The 17,666-nt window shown below is 45.0% G+C and overlaps 1 protein-coding gene across 1 annotated transcript in view; it reads right to left on the bottom strand.

Moving 5' to 3' along the window:
* Positions 1 to 14,815: 14,815 nt before the first annotated feature.
* The window catches only part of LOC136631489 (galanin peptides-like), a 10,010-nt gene continuing 7,159 nt past the window's right edge, over positions 14,816 to 17,666 (bottom strand). Inside the window, exons 3-5 of the mRNA XM_066605790.1 lie at positions 17,240 to 17,329; positions 16,077 to 16,151; positions 14,816 to 14,935 (exon numbers count right to left, since the gene is read on the bottom strand). Of these exons, the coding sequence (XP_066461887.1) occupies positions 14,877 to 14,935; positions 16,077 to 16,151; positions 17,240 to 17,329 (224 nt within the window). The 3' untranslated portion in view covers positions 14,816 to 14,876. The remainder of the gene's footprint in view (positions 14,936 to 16,076; positions 16,152 to 17,239; positions 17,330 to 17,666) is intronic.

Genomic DNA, 17,666 nt, shown 5'->3' with positions numbered 1-17,666 from the left:
GCCCCAGTCTGACTGGGGTTCTTTATAAGTGTACAGATGTAGTAAAAACTCCGTGTGCACCTACAGCATGGGTGGCTCCCTGGAACCCACCGGCGGTACACAGAAATATCCCATTGCATTGCCCAACACAGCTGAGGTAGCAATGTCGTGCTTAATGCAGGTGGGCTTCGGCCCACACTGCATGCCCCAGTCTGACTGGGGTTCTTTATAAGTGTACAGATGTAGTAAAAACTCCGTGTGCACCTACTGCATGGGTGGCTCCCTGGAACCCACCGGCGGTACACAGAAATATCCCATTGCATTGCCCAACACAGCTGAGGTAGTAATGTCGTGCTTAATGCAGGTGGGCTTCGGCCCACACTGCATGCCCCAGTCTGACTGGGGTTCTTTATAAGTGTACAGATGTAGTAAAAACTCCGCGTGCACCTACAGCATGGGTGGGTGCCAGGAAGCCACCGGCGGTACATAAAAATATCCCATTGCATTGCCCAACACAGCTGAGGTAGTAATGTCGTGCTTAATGCAGGTGGGTTTCGGCCCACACTGCATGCCCCAGTCAGACTGGGTTTCTTTATAAGTGGAAACAGATGCATTTATAATTCCCTGTGGACCCACAGCATGGGTGGGTGCCAGGAAGCCACCGGCGGTACATAGAAATATCCCATTGCATTGCCCAACACAGCTGAGGTAGTAATGTCGCGCTTAATGCAGGTGAGCTAAAAATTAATTTGATTACACTGTAGGCGAGGGTCCACAAAAATTGCTGTATCAACAGTACTAATGTACATCAGAAAAATTGGCCATGGCCAGCCAAGAGGGCAGGTGAAACCCATTAATCGCTTTGGTTAATGTGGCTTAAGTGGTAACTAGGCCTGGAGGCAGCCCAGTGTAACGAAAAATTGGTTCAAGTTACAGTTCCAACGCTTTTAAGCGCATTGAAACTTATAAAAATTGTTCAGAAAAATTATTTGAGTGAGCCTTGTGGCCCTAAGAAAAATTGCCCGTTCAGCGTGATTACGTGAGGTTTCAGGAGGAGGAGCAGGGGGAGGAGGAGGAATATTAGACACAGATTGATGAAGCAGAAATGTCCCCGTTTTGGATGGTGAGAGAGAACGTAGCTTCCATCCGCGGGTGCAGCCTACGTATTGCTTACGTATCGCTGCTGTCCGCTGGTGGAGAACAGAAGTCTGGGGAAATCCAGCCTTTGTTCATCTTGATGAGTGTTAGCCTGTCGGCACTGTCGGTTGACAAGCGGCTACGCTTATCTGTGATGATTCCCCCAGCCGCACTAAACACCCTCTCCGACAAGACGCTAGCCGCAGGACAAGCAAGCACCTCCAGGGCATACAGCGCTAGTTCAGGCCACGTGTCCAGCTTCGACACCCAGTAGTTGTAGGGGGCAGAGGCGTCACCAAGGATGGTCGTGCGATCGGCTACGTACTCCCTCACCATCCTTTTACAGTGCTCCCGCCGACTCAGCCTTGACTGGGGAGCGGTGACACAGTCTTGGTGGGGAGCCATAAAGCTGGCCAGGCCCTTAAAGACTGTTGCACTGCCTGGGATGTACATGCTGCTCGATCTCCGCACCTCCCCTGCTACCTTGCCCTCGGTACTGCGCCTTCTGCCACTAGCGCTGTCGACTGGGAATTTTACCATCAGCTTGTCCGCAAGGGTCCTGTGGTATAGCAACACTCTCGAACCCCTTTCCTCTTCGGGAATCAGAGTGGGCAGGTTCTCCTTATACCGTGGATCGAGCAGTGTGTACACCCAGTAATCCGTCGTGGCCAGAATGCGTGCAACGCGAGGGTCACGAGAAAGGCATCCTAACATGAAGTCAGCCATGTGTGCCAGGGTACCTGTACGCAACACATGGCTGTCTTCACTAGGAAGATCACTTTCAGGATCGTCCTCCTCCTCCTCCTCAGGCCATACACGCTGAAAGGATGACAGGCAATCAGCCGGTGTACCGTCAGCAGCGGGCCAAGCTGTCTCTTCCCACTCCTCCTCATCCTCCTCATGCTCCTCCTCCTCCTCCTGTATGCGCTGAGAAATAGACAGGAGGGTGCCCTGACTATCCAGCGGCATACTGTCTTCCCCCGCCCCCGTTTCCGAGCGCAAAGCAGCTGTCTTTATGGTTTGCAGGGAATTTCTCAAGATGCATAGCAGAGGAATGGTGACGCTAATGATTGTAGCATCGCCGCTCACCACCTGGGTAGACTCCTCAAAATTACCAAGGACATGGCAGATGTCTGCCAACCAGGCCCACTCTTCTGAAAGGAATTGAGGAGGCTGACTCCCACTGCGCCGCCCATGTTGGAGTTGGTATTCCACTATAGCTCTACGCTGTTCATAGAGCCTGGCCAACATGTGGAGCGTAGAGTCCCACCGTGTGGGCACGTCGCACAGCAGTCGGTGCACTGGCAGCTTAAAGTGATATTGCAGGGTGCGCAGGGTGGCAGCGTCCGTGTGGGACTTGCGGAAATGTGCGCAGAGCCGGCGCGCCTTTACGAGCAGGTCTGACAAGCGTGGGTAGCTTTTCAGAAAGCGCTGAACCACCAAATTAAAGACGTGGGCCAGGCATGGCACGTGCGTGAGGCTGCCGAGCTGCAGAGCCGCCACCAGGTTACGGCCGTTGTCACACACGACCATGCCCGGTTGGAGGCTCAGCGGCGCAAGCCAGCGGTCGGTCTGCTGTGTCAGACCCTGCAGCAGTTCGTGGGCCGTGTGCCTCTTATCGCCTAAGCTGAGTAGTTTTAGCACGGCCTGCTGACGCTTGCCCACCGCTGTGCTGCCACACCGCGCAACACCGACTGCTGGCGACATGCTGCTGCTAACACATCTTGATTGCGAGACAGAGGAGGAGGAGGAGGGTGCTTTAGTGGAGGAAGCATACACCTCCGCAGATACCACCACCGAGCTGTGGCCCGCAATTCTGGGGGTGGGTAGGACGTGAGCGGTCCCGGGCTCTGACTCTGTCCCAGCCTCCACTAAATTCACCCAATGTGCTGTCAGGGAGATGTAGTGGCCCTGCCCGCCTGTGCTTGTCCACGTGTCCGTAGTTAAGTGGACCGTGACAGTAACCGCGTTGGTGAGGGCGCGTACAATGTTGCGGGAGACGTGGTCGTGCAGGGCTGGGACGGCACATCGGGAAAAGTAGTGGCGACTGGGAACTGAGTAGCGCGGGGCCGCCGCCTCCATGATACTTTTGAAGGACTCCGTTTCCACAACCCTATACGGCAGCATCTCAAGGCTGATGAATTTTGCTATGCGGACGGTTAACGTTTGAGCGTGCGGGTGTGTGGCGGCGCACTTGCGCTTGCGCTCCAACAGTTACGCAAGCGACGGCTGGACGGTGCGCTGAACTACACTGCTGGATGGGGCCGAGGACAGCGGAGGTGAGGGTGTGGGTGCAGGCCAGGAGACGGTAGTGCCTGTGTCCTGAGAGGGGGGTTGCATCTCAGTGGCAGGTTGGGGCACAGGGGGAGAGGCAGGGGTGCAAACCGGAGGCGCTGAACGGCCTTCGTTCCACCTTGTGGGGTGCTTGGCCATCATATGTCTGCGCATGGTGGTGGTGGTGAGGCTGTTGGTGTTGGCTCCCCGGCTGAGCTTTGCGCGACAAAGGTTGCACACCACTGTTCGTCGGTCGTCAGGCGTCTCTGTGAAAAACTGCCAGACCTTAGAGCACCTCGGCCTCTGCAGGGTGGCATGGCGCGAGGGGGCGCTTTGGGAAACACTTGGTGGATTATTCGGTCTGGCCCTGCCTCTACCCCTGGCCTCCGCACTGCCTCTTGCAACCTGCCCTGCTGATGCCCTTGACTCCCCCTCTGAAGACCTGTCCTCCTGAGTAAGCGTTGCACACCAGGTGGGGTCAGTCACCTCATCGTCCTGCTGCTCTTCCTCCGAATCCTCTGTGCGCTGCTCCCTCGGACTTACTGCCCTTACTACTACCTCACTGCAAGACAACTGTGTCTGATCGTCATCGTCCTCCTCACCCACAGAAAGTTGTTGAGACAGTTGGCGGAAGTCCCCAGCCTCTTCCCCCGGACCCCGGGAACTTTCGAATGGTTGGGCATCAGTGACGATAAACTCCTCTGGTGGGAGAGGAACCGCTGCTGCCCAATCTAAGCAGGGGCCCGAGAACAGTTCCTGGGAGTGTTCCCGCTCCTGAGCAGGTGTCATTGTAGTGGAGTGAGGAGGCTGGGAGGAAGGAGGAGCAGCAGACAGAGGATTCGGATTTGCAGCAGTGGACGGCGCAGTACTGCGGGTTGACGATAGGTTGCTCGAAGCACTTTCTGCCATCCAGGACAGGACCTGCTCACACTGCTCATTTTCTAATAACCGTCTCCCGCGTGGACCCATTAATTGGGCGATGAATGTGGGGACGCCAGAAACGTGCCTCTCTCCTAATCGCGCAGCAGTCGGCTGCGACACACCTGGATCAGGAGCTCGGCCTGTGCCCACACCCTGACTTGGCCCTCCGCGTCCTCGGCCGCGTCCACGTCCTCTAGGCCTACCCCTACCCCTCAGCATGCTGTATTACCAGTGATTTGATTTCACAGGCAGCTAATAAATTGGCGCAAGACTGCAGGCCAAATATAATTTTTTCCCTTTTTTGAAAACGAAAGGCCCCACTGCCTCTAGTGAATGTATAATCTAAGTTTAATAACTGTGCTGTTTTCCTGCTAATGTGTCACAGAACGTGAGGGTAGCAGAGTTATTAACTCTGGCAGAGCAGGTATTTTTTTTCCCAATTAAGGAAAGCAAATGGCGAAGCCAGCAGTAAACCGTAGCTGGGTGCGTCTGATTTTTAAAGGTTGCACACGCAGCCGACACGTGTCCACCGCCCTTAGGACGGACAGAGGCAGGACAAATAGAAATATTTTCCGTTTTTTTGCACCAAAAGGCAGCACTGCGTATATTCAATGAACATGAGAAGTTTAATAACTGTGCTGTTTTCCTGCTAATGTGTCACAGAACGTGAGGGTAGCAGAGTTATTAACTCTGGCAGAGCAGGTATTTTTTTCCCAATTAAGGAAAGCAAATGGTGAAGCCAGCAGTAAACCGTAGCTGGGTGCGTCTGATTTTTAAAGGTTGCACACGCAGCCGACACGTGTCCACCGCCCTTAGGACGGACAGAGGCAGGACAAATAGAAATATTTTCCGTTTTTTTGCACAAAAAGGCAGCACTGCGTATATTCAATGAACATGAGAAGTTTAATAACTGTGCTGTTTTCCTGCTAATGTGTCACAGAACGTGAGGGTAGCAGAGTTATTAACTCTGGCAGAGCAGGTATTTTTTTTCCCAATTAAGGAAAGCAAATGGCGAAGCCAGCAGTAAACCGTAGCTGGGTGCGTCTGATTTTTAAAGGTTGCACACGCAGCCGACACGTGTCCACCGCCCTTAGGATGGACAGAGGCAGGACAAATAGAAATATTTTCCGTTTTTTTGCACCAAAAGGCAGCACTGCGTATATTCAATGAACATGAGAAGTTTAATAACTGTGCTGTTTTCCTGCTAATGTGTCACAGAACGTGAGGGTAGCAGAGTTATTAACTCTGGCAGAGCAGGTATTTTTTTTCCCAATTAAGGAAAGCAAATGGCGAAGCCAGCAGTAAACCGTAGCTGGGTGCGTCTGATTTTTAAAGGTTGCACACGCAGCCGACACGTGTCCACCGCCCTTAGGACGGACAAAGGCAGGACAAATAGAAATATTTTCCGTTTTTTTGCACAAAAAGGCAGCACTGCGTATATTCAATGAACATGAGAAGTTTAATAACTGTGCTGTTTTCCTGCTAATGTGTCACAGAACGTGAGGGTAGCAGAGTTATTAACTCTGGCAGAGCAGGTATTTTTTTTCCCAATTAAGGAAAGCAAATGGCGAAGCCAGCAGTAAACCGTAGCTGGGTGCGTCTGATTTTTAAAGGTTGCACACGCAGCCGACACGTGTCCATCGCCCTTAGGACGGACAGAGGCAGGACAAATAGAAATATTTTCCGTTTTTTTGCACCAAAAGGCAGCACTGCGTATATTCAATGAACATGAGAAGTTTAATAACTGTGCTGTTTTCCTGCTAATGTGTCACAGAACGTGAGGGTAGCAGAGTTATTAACTCTGGCAGAGCAGGTATTTTTTTTTCCCAATTAAGGAAAGCAAATGGCGAAGCCAGCAGTAAACCGTAGCTGGGTGCGTCTGATTTTTAAAGGTTGCACACGCAGCCAACACGTATCCACCGCCCTTAGGACGGACAGAGGCAGGACAAATAGAATTATTTTCCGTTTTTTTGCACAAAAAGGCAGCACTGCGTATATTCAATGAATAATAACTGTGTTGTGGCCCTGCCTACACAATTCTTTCCCTGCAGTATCAATGGAGGGTGCAATGCTCTGCAGAGGCGATTTTGAGAAGTAAAAAAAAATGCAGCACAGCTAACAGCAGCCAGCACAGTACTGCACACGGTTAAATATGGCCCTAGAAAGGACCGTTGAGGTTCTTGAAGGCTACACTCACTCCTAACACTCTCCCTGCCTATGCAGCACGAATATCAAGCTCGGAAGAACACGTTCGCTCATCTCTACTTTTGACATATGATTCTATATCCAAATTCTATTAGCAACTTCCGGAATGTTTTACATATTTTTCATTTCCATAATACATAACATTATACAACCAAATAACTAATGTCACATTTATTACACTGTTTCCCTAACTTTCTTATGTTAGGTTATTTAAAAATAGGATATACCCCTAACATGTGTAATGTATATGTGTGTGTAGTGTGCATTTGTGAGGGTGCAGGCATACTCACCAAGCAGCGCAGCTGCCCTGCTTCTCTGCGTCGCTGCCCTGCTTCTCCACGCTGCTGCTCTGCCTTCCCGCTCTGGTAGTGTGATGGAGCCCTAAGGGCTCCCATACACCTCTGAGCAGTACCTTGCAGCCAACATTCATGTAACATTCATTAAGTGATACGGAATAAGTTGGCGCTATACAAATAAAGATTATTATTATTATGTAACTTTTCGTCGGATCGTTTCCAACAAAAACTTACATCCCGCGTATAAGACACAGTGCGATTTTTGAGCAAAATATGTAAAAAAAAAAACGTCTTATACACGAAAAAATATGGTATATATGGGATATTTATAAAACTGTATAAAATGAAAACTTTCTTTGTTGCTCAGAGCAAACAATCACAGAGCAGCCTGCATTTTTCAAAGGCAGAGTATGAAACGAAAGCTGAGCTGTGATTGGTTGCTATGGGCAAACAAGGCAGTTTTAATTTTATACAGTTTTATAAATCACCTCCCCCTTCCCCTCATGGAGAAGAAAATACTAAGCCAAGTGTTTACAGAGTAATTTGCATATTTCAAATCCAAGGCTGACACTCAGATTTTCGTCGTAGATGTGTAGTGTGAAGATATATATGAGGATTATATCTCATATAATCACAGGTTTTTTTCAGGAGTTAATCCAATTTAAAGGAGAAAAAATAAAATTTCATATTTTTGCAAATATGTCATTTTAAATACAGGTTTTTTTTCTATAGTGCACATGAAAATGACGATTGACACCCCAAACTGGATACCCCTGTTTGTCCCGAGTTCAGAAACATACCCATTGTACCCTCAATCTGCTTACTCAACACATCACTAGGCCTATAATAGAGGGAACACCCATTGGCTTTCAGGGCACAACTGAATAAATTCCAGGCCCCATTGCCCACTTGTGCAGAAAAAAAATTGACTCCCTAAAAATATTCCACCCCCCCTCCACCTCTTTTTGGCATTCCCTAAATCAGGCCCTGTTTGGATGGGAACATGTGGCAACAAAACCGAGTATCCCTCCTCCTCCCATGCTTATTTGGGGCGTATTTCTTGACCTCAGTGGCGGGGATGGGGTGTAAAAAGTGGCGCTCTGTGAGGCTTTGTAAGCTTGCTAAGGTGCGGCGGTCTCAAACAGAAGGCACTCAACAAGCTGCTCCTGGAACTGCAGAAAGGCGAGTGTTCCCGGGGCTTCTTGTAAATTTTGGATTACAGGTAGCGATCTGAATAAAGCTGGGTTCATGCGGCCGTATGTGGAAACCGCTAGTGGAGACCCGCAGCAGATCCCAGCTGTGAACCCAGCCGTGGCTCTGTATACGGTTGCGTAATGTACTGCGCAAGTCCACCTTTGTTTGTTTATATTTCCCGCTCCATCGCTTAGCAGTGACGCGGGTACCCACAGCCCATACACAATGTAGTTACGTATGGGCTGCGGGTATATCCACGACCATGGAGTGCAATAGGCTCTATGCTGCGGATATCCGCAGTAAAAATAGAACATGCTGCATTCTGTTTTCTGTGAGTGGATTATGTAATTCCGACCAGCTAATGTGAGCGGAATTGTGTAATCCAATGCATTTGATTGTTCCGCGTATTACTGCGAATCAAACGCATGCGGAATCTGAAATTTCTATCCGGTTATGTGAGACCTGCATAAGGTAGAATGTTACCTTTTTATCACGTGACCGGGGACCGCTCAACGAGGCCACCCGTCACTGCTCCAGGCTGGGAGCAAGGAGATTTAAAATTTCCTGAGCCCTCCCCTTCTGCGGCGCATGTGTCTGGCATTCTGCCAGGGGGCACATGCACAGAAGCCGGGAAAGGTCCGTGGAGGAGTATTGCATCGAGGTTCAAATGTGGAGGCCTCCGGTAAAAAGTTTAATCTCTTCTCACTAGAGATGAGCGAACGTACTCGGTAAGGGCGATTTCGCAATCGAGCACCGCGATTTTCGAGTACTTCACTACTCGGGTGAAAAGTACTCGGGTGCGCTGTGGGTGAGCGGGGGGTTGCAGAGGGGAGTGGGGGGAGAGGGAGAGAGGGCTCCCCCCTGCTCCCTGCTGCTACCCCCCACTCCCCTCTGCAACCCCCCGCCCCACAGCGCACCCGAGTACTTTTCACCCGAGTAGTGAAGTACTCGAAAATCGCGGTGCTCGATTGCGAAATCGCCCTTACTGAGTACGTTCGCTCATCTCTACTTCTCACCGATCGCATCGGTGAAGGGAGATGAAACTTCAACTTTTTTTTTTTACTTTGATGTGATTGCCGTTATCCATTCGATAACAACGATTATGTGACCAGGAACCACATACCGCGGCCCTCCGTGACATCCCTAGGCTCTCGGCTACCTTTGGGGGGAATCCTTGACTTTTGTACAAGCGTCCGCCATTTTGCTGAGGGGTGCATTCGCTGAAGCTAGGAAAGGTCTGCGGTTGAAGGTTCCATCGGGGGACAAATCTGGGGACTTTGGGTATGTAATTTCATCTCCCCTCACAGATACGATCCGTAAGGGGAGATAAAACTTTAAGTTTTTAAACTTTTTCTTTTCACACTTTTTAACTTGACATGATCACTGTTATCCAATGGATACAGCGGTCCCCGGTGAATCTCCCTACACTTGGCTATCTTTGACCAGGGGATGGGGCTTCCCGCGGCCCACCATGACAGCTCCTGGTTGTCGGCTAACTCCAGGAACCGAAAGCATTGAGCTGTCACGTCCACAACCTGCGTGGCTTTAATCCCAGAGGAAGCATGTTTTTACGTCCCTAGGGATTAAAGCCCACTAAAGCAGGACAGACAAAGGCAATAGGGTGGTCATTAAGAGGTTAATATTAATGCTGCAGCTTCTGTAATTGGAAATCTTAAGCGCCATTTCTCATAATATATCAGTTTTGAGCATCATCTTGCAGTTGGAAATTAAAGTTAAAACTTTACCCTAACATTACTATTAGCAGATGTAACAAATTGGGAAGGTGTCCTGCTTTATAACTGACGCTTTATTTTTTGCCATATCTCAATGCCCCACCCTAGGGATCACCCTCTCTAAAACATTACCAAAAGAAGAAGAGAATTTGCCTGTGGATGATGCCACTTCTATCTATAAAGAATGCTTGACCCTCGTGTACGAGGATAGGTGTATGGTAGAATGAGAAAGGACCAGAGGAGGGCCTATCTTTACATTCCTCTTGGAGCATCCAATTACCAAACTGTATAATTAAACTACATGAGAAAGGCTGTCTCAAAATTGTCATCCTGGAAATTAGCTGATTGCCACAGGTCTGGCTTCTGGAAACCGAATGATCTGCTGTTATGGAGGGGAAAGTTTTAATTGACCATACACAATGGTAGTATTGCATGACTGACCGACTAGATAATACATGATGGGCCAAGTCAACCAGAGTGGGAGATGCTCTTACTTGTCGATCCTTCCTCTGGGTCCCAATTGCTAGACTCCTTATGACATTTATATACACTAGGGCATATGTACTGGAGTTGTTTCACCAGGATTTTTTACTTTAGTTCTTCTTTAGATAACTTTGCTTAATATGTTTTTCACAATCAGATATTTATACCAATAATAAACCATTGTCCTATTTTTCTAATGAACACAGTTTTCGAGAATGATGTGGGACCAACATTGAATACTTGTGATCCTATGGAAATTGTTAAAAGAGATCCGCATCTGGAATTTCAAAGTCCACGTTATGGGACAGAAGAAATGGAAAAATTAAAGCATTCTGTTGAGGAATTGCTGGCCAATTACCTGAATGGTCGGGAGTCAAGACAAACTCAAGTTGACTACAATATTAACTCTTTTGGATTACGCTTTGGCAAACGGGGATCAAAGTTAAATCTGGACTCTGGTTAGATGAAATTTGGAAACTGGCACCATCAAATTTATGTTAATGTGCTCTAAAGTATGCAAACTAAAGACAGGCAGAGCCCATTGAATGCAATCTGAACATTTAACTAGCAATTTAGATGGATTACCGTTATCAGTTGTGTATCATTATCCACAATCCGCTCACTCGCATGCTTTCAATGCATGTCACTTGTTTGTTGCCTAGTAACATTTATACTATATCTCAAGATCTTATAAGGCTTCCTTCAGGCTGCATTCCCACGAACGCATATTGGCTCGGTTTTCACACCGAGCCGATATATGTCGTCCTCATCTGCAGGGGGGGGGGGGAGGATGGAAGAGCCAGGAGCAGGAACTGAGCTCCCACCCCCTCTCTGCCTCCTCTCCGCCCCTCTGCACTATTTGCAATGGGGAGAGGCGGGACGGGGGCGGGGGGTAATTCTCGGAACTTAGCCCCACCCCCATCCCGCCTCCTTTCATTGCAAATAGTGCAGAGGGGCGGAGAGGAGGCAGAGAGGGGGCGGGAGCTCAGTTCCTGCTTCTGGCTCTTCCCTCATCCCCCCCTGCAGATGAGGACGACGTATATCGGCTCGGCGTGAAAACCGAGCCGATATACGTTCGTGGGAATGCACCCTAAGCCTGATATCAATAGTTTTTTAGGAAAGAAATTGATGTTTATATACAAATGTGATTTCCTTCTATTTGTTTCTTTTCTGAGTGTTGCATCCATAGCAGCTCCTTCCTGATGCAAAGTTTTAAACTTCTCGTATAATCATGGCACTGATTTTACTGCTCACTCAAGGAATAATTGGAGCTTCATTAGTTTATGGTGGTCAATCTAAAAAGCTTTAACATAGAAGTCTGTTTAGACAATCTGAATCATTTTAGCAGATAATTAAAGGGGTATTCCGGTTGTGAAGTGAATTTTCAAACATTCCAGATATAAAAAGTGTTTGCACTTGTGTTTATGCACAGCTGGTTATGGGTATAAATCGAGCAGCCATTACCATCGTATCCTGTCCTCCATTTCTGATGTTTTCCTACATTTCCTATTTTCCAAGTGGCCACCGCATCCCTGCTGACTTGCAACTTGAAACTACATTTCCCACAATTCCTGCTCTGCACTTCTTTTCTATGTGCATCTCCATTAAGTGCTTTCCAGCTATTGGTCAGCAATCTGGTTTTGAGAACTGAAGAGAAAAAAAAGCTGTCACTGGTTGTTTCTACTAAGCAAGTCCAACCTCTAGCGCTGGAACGTCTACAGTTCGCATCCAAGGAACCTGGGAATAAACACTTCTGAAGTGCAAGAGAAGGTGATGGTTTATAGGGGTACAGACACAAAATCCAAAGCAGAAGCACACTGCAAACTTTAATGATATTTGATTAGCATTCATATGACAGCAACTTTATTTAACCGGAATACCCCTTTAAATATCCATAGGCCCATACTGTGATTCACATTTTATATGAAGGCATGCTCCAACTGGGATATGGTCCATCATATTCTGTATTACAAAAGTATTCTACCCTAGAAGCTTTGGTAAAATATGATGCCTCAAGTAGGCACTATAGAGTGGCACAAGGAGGGCCAACAGGTCTCTAATTCCTATCCATTAAGGATTCCATGTACCAGCCTGCCAGGTCCATGCAGATGTCTTTGCCGTATCTATAAACCTTTAGTATAATCTTCTCTATATGAAGCAGAGCTGTATTTAACACCTTAACAACACAGGATGTACTGCTACGTTTGTAGGGTAGGGTTTGTATGAAGGGGGATCGGGAACTGATCCTGCTCCGTACAATGTGGTTGCCGGTTGTTTATTACAATTGACACCTGTTGGCAACAGCCATGTACAGTTATGATCGCGGCTGTTAACCCTGTTAATGCTGCTGTCAATTCGAAAAGCGCCAATTTAATCCCTTGGTCAGTTTTATGGGGTTCTGAAAGCCCCACTCCTCCACGATGAGATAACGGCCCCCAGGTAAGCCATGGCCAATTGCCTATCAAGCCATGACTGTGGCTTCATAGAATGCATGTCAGATGATGGTATAATGTAATACTATGGTATTACATTATACTGGAGGAGCAATGCACTGATCACAAGTTTAAGTCCACTGCGGGGACTAAAAAAGGTAAAAATCAGTTTTAAAAGTTTTGTTAATTATTAGAAAAAACAAAATGTATGAAAGGTTTTTTGTTTTTAAATCAAAACAACAACAAAAAACATTGCACTATAGGATGCACTTTCTGGCAAGATAAAATCTTGCTAAAAAGTTTGTGCATCCTATAGTCAGAAGTGAAGACCCAGCATTGCCAGACTCAGCTCACTGATGCTTTAGTGATCAGGCAGAACACTAACAAAGCACCTATCAGATTACTGTGAAGACTTTACAGTTTTCTCTCCCTGCTCTGCTAAGCAGATACTAAAGAACAATATAGAGGAAACACTAGACAGAAGAAACATTTATGTGAAATCTCGTAATCTCCTCTGATATTTCCTTAAAACAGGTATTATGACCATTCCAAGCAAAAATCAATTAAGGTGAAAAGGTAGAAGAAAATCTACTATGAAATATCAGATTTTGTATCTCCTAAAGGCCACTCTACTAGACCTCTCTAGATTCTTGTGGATATCTATGGTTGGCAATCCAGCTGCTAGCCAGACTGAGTATTGACATAGCATAACCCACCTTATCAGAATTACTTGCTACCAATAGACAAGACACTTTGAGTCTCTAGTAGAATTTTTGAGTGAATCTTGCAGTATCTGGGGAGAACTATCATTGAAAATATTGCAGGTAAAGTTTGGGTTTCCTAACCATAGGTCAGAAGTGGTCATTGATCAGTTTAGCCTAGTCAAGTGGTGTTTGTTAGCAGTGTCCACCTATGATGAAGTACAGTTAAGTAGGGATTTTTGGTCATATGGGAGACCTTAGTCTTTAATGTTAAGAACAAATCCTCATTCTATTTATTCTCATGCTTTCAGACTCAAAATATATGGATAATCACAGAAGATGAAACTTCTTGGAGGCACTACTTCAAAGATGTCCCAATATGTCAGAAGGTAAGTATAATTTTCTTTAAACTGCACAAAAAAATAAGGAAAATGATACTTGCCCTTGATGTGTTGGCACATCTTTGAAGCTGTGCCTTCACGATCCCTATTCTTCTGTGAATATCCATTGGATAAATGAAGCGGGAGGTTAATGACCATCTCAACGAGCACTGCATATTGGCTTAGCCTGTCCATACAAGGAACATCATCATGTTCCACCACTAGGACATCATATGAGTGTTGAGAAGAGGTGACCCCATGATCAATTGAAGGTGCAGAAAAGTAATAAAGATATGAACTGACCGACTACAGAATACTAGAATAAAAAAGTAGTTATTTATCTTCCACTATTTGTGGTGAGGCTGTAATTAATAAGAGGACGTTGATTAAGGAAACTTTCTCTAACTGCCCTTGAAAGGCAAAATCATCCACAACTGTCGGCAGGGAGAAGGCAATATTAGAGGAATGTTTTGTATTCCTCTGTATTATATATGCAGACATGTAAATGGTTGTATATGGAAAGAACAAACCGGCTTCTCTCACCCTTGGCTATCAGCTATTATTGCTAGGCTCAACGACAAGTAGCTAAACATTTCCCCTTCCGTGGGCACAATATGATCTCCAGGTTCAGATTCTACTTTGATAATGTTTCAGTGCCTGAGGTGAGCCCAATTGTTCATACCACCCATTATTCATGTGACTCAGCAGATTCTTGGTCTGTCTCTACGCTGTAGATACCCTTAGACGTAATGATTATACTCTTAGTGGCCACGATAAAGCTTAAAGTGCAATGTAAGCATTGTAAAGCGAAACACAACATAAAAATCTATGAAAAATGTGAAAAAGCTAGTGCCGGAGGTCCCCACAGTTTACATTAATTGTGTTTATTTAAAAACTGATACAGCTAAATATGTCATTCACTTTTTCCTGTGTTTTACCATACTTCCATGCATGGTGTTACCTTTGTGTTGGGTTCTGTCTTAACATATTCTGTTAATAAACTTTATAAAGTCTAAAATCAATTCAAATTTAAAGTTTACTTTATTTTCATTTTTTTCTGAATTGAAATTTGGATTGAAATTGAAATATTGTAACAATAATATCTGTATGAACATTGAGATTCCGGTGACACTGAATGTGGTTAAGTCAGTGTAGGCTCTTCTGACATGAGCAAAGCCAAATGGTCTAGGGCTCCAATTTCTGAAACAAAGAGAAAACACGTAGAAATAATATAATATTGAATAGCAGACAAAGAATGTAGTTCAAGAAAAATGAAAAAAAAGTGTTGGTACCATGTTAGGCCAGAAGAGCAAAATGTGATTGTTCTCAGTAAGAGAAACCAAGTAATCTTGTAGATATGATAACTTTTAATGGCTAACAAAAATACATGATGTTACAGCAAGCTTTCAGATCGATCCTTCCTCAGGCTGAAATGGAACTGGTTTGGATGGGGCATATATATAATATACAAATGCAGAAAGGACACCTCCTCTTGATTGAAATACAAATGGTCACACACAGAAATTTGAGACTGTTTAGCACTCAAAACTTAAAACAACAGACAAACTGAGCTGAGACACTGCTTAATCAGTCCATTGAGCTCAGGAATATGACAGTTTTATGATGTGTCTTATCTCTCCTTCAACCTGCACATGGAAGGAGATGCAGCATCACCTATTGGTTGGCAACATAACTACAAGTCAAGTTCTGAATTTTTATGAAGTTAAAAAAAAAAAAAGAAAAAAATGATTGGGAAGAGGACATCCCTCTTGGCCTTCTTCAAGCCTTTCATATTCTCCACGTATGCAAGAATCCCAGGGTGACACTGTGCCTTTAAATTGCCATTCAGTATGATAACTCTCATCTGCTCTATGCTGTGTCCCTGACCACAAAAATGTTTTGCTATAGGTAATTCAGTCTTACCCTCTCTAATTGAAGGATCAATAGAGGATCCGAAAGCTTGCTGTAACATCATGTATTTTTGTTAGCCATTAAAAGGTATCATATCTACAAAATTACTTGGTTTGTCTCACTGAGAACAATTACAAGAAAAATAAGCACACTAAGAAAGGCCAGGCTCACACGACGGTGTTGGTTTTGTGCGCGGAATAGCTGTACCAATCTCCCAAGGGCACTTATGTTGCGCCAAAAACGTGTGCAAGAAAAATTGCAGTTTTCTCTATCTTGGCAGGTATTCCGTGCACATACATGCCAAGATTGTGCATGGCGATTGGCGGTGCGTGTCTCCCAAGGGTGGCATGCAGCGAATTCTGGCGGTTTGAGCCTAACCTAATACAGACACCAACTGACAGTAATCCAGTGGTTAAAGATTTCATATTACCTTTGAGACGTAGATATTCAAGAAACTCAAGGACAGTCTGAACGGCGTTATCATCCAATGGATGCTGCTGGGTGCCTATAGAAATAATTATACTCTATTACTTCAATTCAAGAAACAAATAATATTATGATAGACAGACAGATTAATAAATAGACAGATATTAGACAGATAGATAGATATGAGATAGGTAGATAGATAGATAGATAGATAGATAGATAGATATGAGATAGATAGGCAGATAGATAGATATGAGATAGATAGATATGAGATAGATAGATAGATAGGAGATAGATATGAGATAGATAGATAGATAGATAGATATGAGATAGATAGATAGATAGATAGATAGATAGATAGATAGGAGATAGATATGAGATAGATAGATAGATAGATAGATAGATAGATAGATAGATAGATAGGAGATAGATAGATAGATAGATAGATAGATAGATAGATAGATAGATATGAGATAGATAGATAGATAGATAGATAGATAGATAGGAGATAGATAGATAGATAGATATGAGATAGATAGATAGATAGATAGGAGATAGATAGATATGAGATAGATATGAGATAGATAGATAGATAGATAGATAGATAGATAGATAGATAGATAGATAGATAGATAGATAGATGCATATAAGATAGATAGAGTTGGAGACACAATTTTCATAATCAGACTAATTGTACTTATTCTCCTGTGAATAGTAATCCTTGCTCTGTGGGTAAATCATTCAGGTTTATACATAGCAAAGCTGTTTATTCTAACTCTAGTATGCACATGTAGCTTCCACATGAAAACTCTAACTGTGTGAGGTTTTACCATGAATTAACTTGGTTTTGCCAGTGTGGGTTTGTAGGTAAAACAACTTACATTTTTAACAACTACTGTACAGTTAAACCAGGCATTGCAAAAGTACACTGAAGTGAGGTTAAACCCCATACTGCCGAGGCTCTCAGATTCAGCATAGCTGCACATTGATCATAACATGGGCATTACATATGGATTTAGCCTAATACAGAAGGATCTCAAAAGACTCAGTGTTACTGGCCATGAATTAAGAGCCTAATGACTACTTGTATATTACTACTTGTAAAACACCAAACAATGTGGGTATTTATATTACTGTCACTGCTCATTCAGACCACATGGCTCTTACCCAATAGATCGCTTCCAGACTTGAACAGTTCATCCACTAACTCCCTTTTTCCAGGCATTCCACCTTTGTCATTTAGTGTTCGATGAGCATCTGAGCACATAAAAGATAATTAATAATCTCTATGTAATGATGTAGATATCTGATTATGCTTAGTCACATGACCTCCAGAGCAGCTTTGAATGGCAAGTCTTCATCCGTTATCAGTTGGGTTTAATGTTCTTCATAAACAGGTTTATGAGATTAGAAAGGTAAGGTCTGTTTTTTCAGAAATACTGCCACTCTTGCTCGTATGTTGTGTCCGGCACTACAGCTCAGCAGTATTGACTGGAGTGGGACTGAGCTGTAATACGAGACACAGCCCTTGGACAAGAGTGGTGCTGTTTCTGGAAAAGAAGAACTCTTTTTTTTCTAATGTCAAACAACCTCA

This window comes from Eleutherodactylus coqui, chromosome 6, assembly GCF_035609145.1.
Source record: "Eleutherodactylus coqui strain aEleCoq1 chromosome 6, aEleCoq1.hap1, whole genome shotgun sequence".
Lineage (NCBI taxonomy): Eukaryota > Metazoa > Chordata > Amphibia > Anura > Eleutherodactylidae > Eleutherodactylus > Eleutherodactylus coqui.
This window is presented reverse-complemented; position numbering and strand designations above follow the sequence as displayed.